Source organism: Clarias gariepinus, chromosome 9 (assembly GCF_024256425.1).
Source record: "Clarias gariepinus isolate MV-2021 ecotype Netherlands chromosome 9, CGAR_prim_01v2, whole genome shotgun sequence".
Lineage (NCBI taxonomy): Eukaryota > Metazoa > Chordata > Actinopteri > Siluriformes > Clariidae > Clarias > Clarias gariepinus.
This window is the reverse complement of record NC_071108.1, coordinates 36657501-36665000: the sequence shown is the minus strand read 5'-3', so window position 1 is coordinate 36665000 and position 7500 is coordinate 36657501. Positions and strand designations below refer to the sequence as shown.

General features: G+C 42.6%; 1 protein-coding gene across 1 annotated transcript in view; it reads right to left on the bottom strand.

Moving 5' to 3' along the window:
* The window catches only part of msi1b (musashi RNA binding protein 1b), a 22672-nt gene that overhangs the window by 9952 nt on the left and 5220 nt on the right, over positions 1-7500 (bottom strand). The window contains exons 5-6 of the mRNA XM_053504047.1: positions 2978-3019; positions 2737-2829 (exon numbers count right to left, since the gene is read on the bottom strand). Coding sequence (XP_053360022.1) covers positions 2737-2829; positions 2978-3019 — 135 coding nt within the window. The remainder of the gene's footprint in view (positions 1-2736; positions 2830-2977; positions 3020-7500) is intronic.

The following is a 7500-nucleotide window of genomic DNA, read 5'->3' as shown; positions in this document are numbered from 1 at the left end:
TGTGTGTGTGTAGGGAGTGTGTGTGTAGGGAGTGAGTGTGTAGGGAGTGAGTGTGTGTAGGGAGTGAGTGTGTGTAGGGAGTGAGTGTGTGTTGGGAGTGAGTGTGTGTTGGGAGTGTGTGTGTGTAGGGAGTGAGTGTGTGTTGGGAGTGTGTGTGTGTAGGGAGTGAGTGTGTGTTGGGAGTGTGTGTGTGTAGGGAGTGTGTGTGTAGGGAGTGAGTGTGTGTGTGTGTAGGGAGTGTGTGTATGGAGTGTGCGTAGGGAGTGAGTGTGTGTGTAGGGAGTGTGAGTGTGTAGGAAGTGTGAGTGTGTGTAGGCAGTGTGTATGTAGGGAGTGAGCGTGCGTAGGGAGTGAGCGTGCGTAGGGAGTGAGCGTGCGTAGGGAGTGTGTGTAGGGAGTGAGTGTGTGTTGGGAGTGTGTGTGTGTAGGGAGTGAGTGTGTGTAGGGATTGTGTGTGTAGGGAGTGAGTGTGTGTAGGGAGTGAGTGTGTGTGTGTGTGTAGGGAGTGAGTGTGTGTAGGGAGTGAGTGTGTGTAGGGAGTGAGTGTGTGTTGGGAGTGTGTGTGTGTTGGGAGTGTGTGTGTGTAGGGAGTGTGTGTGTGTAGGGAGTAAGTGTGTGTAGGGAGTGTGTGTGTAGGGAGTGAGTGTGTAGGGAGTGAGTGTGTGTAGGGAGTGAGTGTGTGTTGGGAGTGAGTGTGTGTTGGGAGTGAGTGTGTGTTGGGAGTGTGTGTGTGTAGGGAGTGTGTGTGTGTAGGGAGTGTGTGTGTAGGGAGTGAGTGTGTAGGGAGTGAGTGTGTGTAGGGAGTGAGTGTGTGTAGGGAGTGAGTGTGTGTTGGAAGTGAGTGTGTGTTGGGAGTGTGTGTGTGTAGGGAGTGAGTGTGTGTTGGGAGTGTGTGTGTGTAGGGAGTGAGTGTGTGTTGGGAGTGTGTGTGTGTAGGGAGTGTGTGTGTAGGGAGTGAGTGTGTGTGTGTGTAGGGAGTGAGTGTGTAGGGAGTGAGTGTGTGTGTGTGTGTAGGGAGCGAGGCTCATTCTCACTACATCTCTTTAACCATTTCTACTAGATTGAAATCTCTCTCTCTCTCTCCCTCTCTCTCTCTCTCTCTCTACAGCAGTTAAAGTGCACAAAGTGTCCAGTGAGGCAAACTAATCTGGCCCTCATCTCTCTTTCTCTCTCTTTTGCACTGTCTCTTTCCCTCTCTTTCTCTCTCTCTCTCTCTCTCTCTCTCTCTCTCTCCTTTTCTCTCTGCATTCCATCTGAAGCTGAAGAATGACAGAATAAACTTTAGTGAACGAGTGAAAGCTCTGGATTTCGCCTGTTTTGAAGAGACACCGGCTTTGTTGGATGCCTAATGAGCACACACACACACACACACACACACACACACACACACACACACACAACAAAACCTCTCGGCCGCTGAATGACTCAGGGACAATAGGAGGGCTGGTCGCCGTGGTAACGGGGCAGTAGGGGGGTGCAGGAGGGGGCAACAGCAGCTGCTCCATCAGATTAATTCACATTCAAGAGCTGCAGACCCTCCCTCTTACCCCCCCCCCCTGCACACACACACACACACACACACACACACACACACTCAAACTTTAGCTCACACACTGTCCCAACACCTCACACACCTGTCTCACTCTCTCCATCTTTTCTTTCTTTCACTTTCTACCGTTCTTCAATCGAACATCATTTCAAACTCACTCTAACAACTTACTCACCTCATTACCTGTCTCTCTCTCTCTCTCTGTGTGTGTGTGTGTGTGTGTGTGTCTCAGCTCTGTCCTACATGTCTATGTCTCACTCTCTGTCCTACCCATCTCACTCTGTCTTGCTTTCTCTCACTTCGTCCCTTAACAACCTGTCTCACATCACACACTTTCTAAAAGCATGGATCTTTCTTTCTCTTTCATTGCTCTCCTGTCATTGTTGTGTGTGTGTGTGTGTGTGTGTTTGTAGAAAAAGAGAGCGTAGAGAGAATGGGGTAGTGAAGAGGAAGAATTCATCAACTACAGGAGAAAGTTCAACAACAAGAAGTGAGAGAGAGAGAGAGAGAGAGAGAGAGGGGTTGGAAGAAGGTTTTCAGTTCTTTTTTTTCCCCCGCGCTTTCCTTCTCATTGTATTCCTCCCTTTCAACCCCCTTCACCCCAAACACACACACACACACACACACACACACACACACACACACACACTTCCTTTTTTCTCCAATTATTACTCCGTAAAACTGTTTACAAATAAAGTTAATAGAAATGTTACAAATGTAACATTAAAATGTGCTAAGCTTTTTGTAAACTAAGTAACAGAAATATCTGAAAATATTTGGGCATACAATACAATACAATACTACTACTACTACTAATAATAATCTAAATCTTTACAAAATAATATTTTTCAAAGTTTAAATGAAAATCCCACACAAACACGTTTACTGTTTAATCATAAACAAATTAATTATAAGTTTCCGTATGAAGCACATGCTGAGGAGCCTCAGTCACTTGACTCCGCCCCCTCCCTGTAGAACGGCATCACACGCAGATGTTAGGGTTGCTATAGCAACAGGATACTTCACCAAACAAACATTTTTTATTTATACACATATCTAATTTAAAGTATTTACACGTTTGTTTACACGTAACTTCTGTGCTCGATTCCATTTTGTTGTTGGGGGCGGAGTGAGGTTTATGTGGCTCCTCCCCCTCCATTAATTCCTCCCTCCCCTCGCCCACTCACCTTCCCGAACTGGTCGAAGTACTGCTTGACGTCGTCGATGGTGGTGTTCACCGATAATCCGCCCACAAAGATCTTCTTCGTCCTGGTCACCAGCTGAAACACAAACAGTGACGGGTGAGGGAACGTTGACCGGAAATTCCGACAGGAAGCCCAAGTATGTCTCAATAATTCCTCTCGCAACGGGAAAAAAAAAAACGGCTTCCACCTGAACGCCTGTCAAAGCGCAGACGGACTGACTCACCTTCGGCTGAGCTCGGCGAGGGAACGCCACTTTCGGGTCAATCTATAAAGAAAATAAATAAATAACAGACCGTTAACAAAACAGGACTCGTCCTGAACGTCTCTTCACCTCGACATCATGACAGGATCCCATAATCCACACACGGCTAACTGCCGCTATTGAAATGTCTGGGGTGGATTTAGCTACGCTAACTCTGCGCGGCTTATGGTGAGATACTATTGTAACAGGCTAGTTAGGACAATGCTAAATACTGGCTAGCATGCTAACACACACCAGTGTGCTAACTGATACGCTTCTGCCAAAATAAATCGTGTTAGCATTATAGCTTTGTAGCCTGCACCGCGGCTAGGGACGGGACCCAACGCGGCCTGTGATTGGCTGGTGATTTTGATGACATCATCAGCTTCAGAACGCAAACTTTAACACCTTCACTTGAAAATGTCCTCAGTGTTTTTACAAAATAAACATCATAATAAAGTAAAATACAAACACTTTATCATGTTAATGAGGGAATAAAGAAACAAAGAATAAAGAACGAGAAGAGATTAGTTTGTAAACGAGACAGCAAGAAAAAAGGGAGAGAAAGAAAAAAGAATGTCACAGAGGGGTGCAGAAGAAAAAAGAAAGAGACGTTATGCGAGAAAAAAGAAAGAAAAGCAGAATAGTGTTAAAAGAATAGACGAGATAAAAAGAGAGGGGGTCTCAGAGAGAGAAAGAGAGAGAGAGAGAGAGAGAGAAAATAAAATTAATAGAAATAAGAAAAACATGTAAAAACTAAAATAAAAAAGAAGTTGAAACGCATAAAAGAAGAAAAAGAATGAGGTGAAAAAAAGAGAGAAAGAAATGGAGAGAGAGAGAGAGAGAGAGAGAGAGAGGTTGTAAGAGATGGAGAAAAAAAGGACAGATTTTATAAATGAAAGAGAGAAAGAAGGAGGAGTGAAAGACGAGGGAGAGAACTCTTGAGAAAGTGAAAGAGAGAGAGAGAGAGAGAGAGAGAGAAAGAGAGAGAGAGAGTTTCTGTGTGAACAGACGAGGACAAAGAGGACGAGGGAGTAGAAAAAGTTCTCTGGTTACCAGGAGAGAAGAAAAGACGAGGAGAAAGAAAAGAGAGCGAGAGAGCGGTGGGACTCTGGGGGCTGCCAGTCCCATCTGTCACTGAGTGGAGGAGAGGGGTCACACACACACACACACACACACACACACACACACACACGCTCGGACACACACACCTCGCATAATAACGCAACATTAAGAATAAGAAAGAGAAAGAAAAAAAAGAGAGGAGAAATCGGCGACACAAACACACACATGCGCGCTAACACACCACAATAACTAACACACACACACACTAACACACACCACGCTAACACAAAAAACTAACACACACGCACAGTTACACACACTCACACAAAAAACTAACACACGCTAATAAAATGTCGCCATCTTTTATCCCTTTCTCTTTCCTTATTTTTTAATTCAGTATTTTTCCTTAAATAACTTACATTACAGATTTATAATAAAACATTTTCATGCTTCAGTTTCAGAATCTTCACAGAGGACCTGCTAACTTTAATGCTAATCCCGCTAACACTCTTCAGGACTGCCAGGCTAGTCAGCGGTGGCCTTCTCCGTCACACTAGTCTGATTGGTTTCTTTTATATAAAGTGACAGAAAACTCTTAAAGATCCATAAAAGCAAAAATTTGCCTCTGAAATTTCATGAAGCTTTATTGCTAATCCTGTAAATAAACCACAGAACTTATATATTTAAACTAAAAAGTTCAGTCATGAGGTCTAGCGAGCGTGTTTGTATTAGCCTGGTCGTACCGGGGAAACAAGACGAGGCAATTAGCCTTAGCTAAGGACCATATGCTAGCTAGATAACTTACTAGCTAAACATCACGAAGAAGTAAATATAGCTAGCACAAACCACTTGTTGCTTAGCTGGTTCTGTGCTATAAAAATGAAGTACATAATTATTTATTACATTTCTAAACAAGGTTTGGTTTCAGTGAGAGGAACTCGCTAACTAGCTAGCACAACACTCATGTAGTTACAATCACTGTGTATTTATTAAAAGTTGTTAGAAATAAAAACAGATTCCTGAAACTCTGTTTAATGCTGCCTTCATTCGTTTTTCTAAAATGGCTTCCAACTAATTCTTATCTTAAATTCTTTAGCAAGGGGCGGAGCTTAAGTTAAATTAAAATTTGACCATATAACATCATCACAATAGTTTACCTAAGAATTATTACCATGCTAGCAAAGTCTGGCTAGCGCCTTTATATTACTTATAAACTGCTTAAGAGAGAACGTTAGCTAAGCTAACTGGTTACCAGTGGTAGCTCGCTAGAGAAATCAAGCTAATATGGCTAATTGATTTCTTCCTTATACTTCAAGTTCTATCTCTATTATTACTACTATTGAAGACAAGGCTGGTGATGATGTCATATAATCGGTTTACACATAAGCCCCGCCCCATCAAAGAGTGGTCATTGCTGATTTGAGCAGATTGTAGACACACACCATGTGCAGGAAAATCAAATCAGTCAATCAAGACCAAAATGATGTGCTATGTTGCAAACATGATAAATAATTTATATATCCTAAATTAACACAAAAGTCCAGAGAAGTCAGGCTTCATCATCATCGTTATTATAATTAGTGTAATTCTCAGTTCTGTTATCTCAAGATTAATAAATAAAGAGAACACGCATTAGCTAAAAAAAAAAAAAAAAAAAATCGAAACAACCAACCAAACAATAATTCAAAGTAATTATTGCTTCTAAATCAGCCGGTCTCATTTTGCACAAGCTTTGAGCTATAAGTGCTCACTTATCCTCACGCAACAGGGTTTTCTTAACGTTTACAATGTTTAAGGTGTATATTAGACCCTAACTAGGTAGTTATAGCCACCTCGATTAAAGAACAATTCAGCTTCTAATCATTTAACCTGAAGGAAAGTGTGTGTGTGTGTGTGTGTAGTCATCAACTACTAAACCTAGGCAGAAGCTATATGCTAGTCATCAACACTAAATCTACTGTTAATATGTAGCACTACAAAGCTTTATTATCTAATATTCCTTTGATAACTCCGAGCTAATTTATTAGCGTTCGATAGCTACCAGTACACCTGCTTTTCTGAGGGTAAAATCTTGAGATGACAGAACAGGAAATATAATGAGCGATGTGAATGCGGGTCACGTCTGGACTTGTGTGATATTAGTCTAGAAACGTGTCTAGTTGAGCGCTAGGTACCCAGGGCTAGTCTAGGTCATGCTGAACTCGGGTTAAAGGGCGAGGAGACGGTGAAGGCAGCACAGCACTAGTAGATTAGTCTCAGCCTTCAGAGCGAAAGCTACGCTAAAAGAGCTAGTCTCCCGTCGCTACAGCCACCACAGCTCCGTCCCAAACCAGAGCTAACCCTCGTCTACAGAACAGAGTGAAGACGCTAGGCTAGGTCCGCTCAGAGCGAATCGGACGCTACAGCTTTAGAACTAAAGTCTCTAATCTAGGCTGGACATAATCACCTCGAGTCACACCTGAAGTCCCAACACTCCTGTGCACAGTCAGACACACACACACACACACACACACACACACACACACACACACGGATAAACAACAATCAACATACAGCAAGTGACACAGAAGTGGAGTACACAAGCTAAAGGTCAAAGGTCATAATTTGATTAAATAAGAAAAGTTTACACCCGAAAGCAAATCAATTAAAAAAATGTTTAAATAAATAAACTATTGATAAAATGCATATATCATGCAAACAAAATAAATAAAACAAGTCAATAACAAAAAATACAATTAAATTGTCTTTAAGGAATATTGCAGGGAAAAAAATAAAAACATGCATTAAAATATAGTTAAAGGCAACTAAGAAAGAACCAAATAATAAAAATACAAAAAAATCCATATGTATAAATACATTAATGATATAATAGAATATGAATTAATAATACATGAAAATAAAATTATTAATATTGTTTATAATAAACACATTAGTTGTATATCAGCCCTGAACTACAGGAACACACCTACGGGGGGAGGGGGGGGGGGGTTAGAAGTGCTGGAGAGGATGGAGTGAGATAGCATGGAGGGAGAGAGGATGAAGGGAGAGAGGATGGAGGGAGAGAGGATGGAGGGAGAGAGGACGGAGGGAGAGAGGACGGAGGGAGAGAGGATGGAGGGAGAGAGGACGGAGGGAGAGAGGACGGAGGGAGAGAGGACGGAGGGAGAGAGGACGGAGGGAGAGAGGACGGAGGGAGAGAGGATGGAGGGAGAGAGGACGGAGGGAGAGAGGACGGAGGGAGAGAGGATGGAGGGAGAGAGGATGAAGTGAGAGAGGATGCAGAAGTAAGTGCTATGTTTTAGAGGTTGTTGTTCAGCTGAAATCAGTGCAGTCACACTAATGTTGACATTACCTCAGTCTTATCACATGGAGATTATATACATGCTGTGTGTGTGTGTGTGTGTGTGTGTGTGTGTGTGTGTGTAAGAGGCCATGGCGGT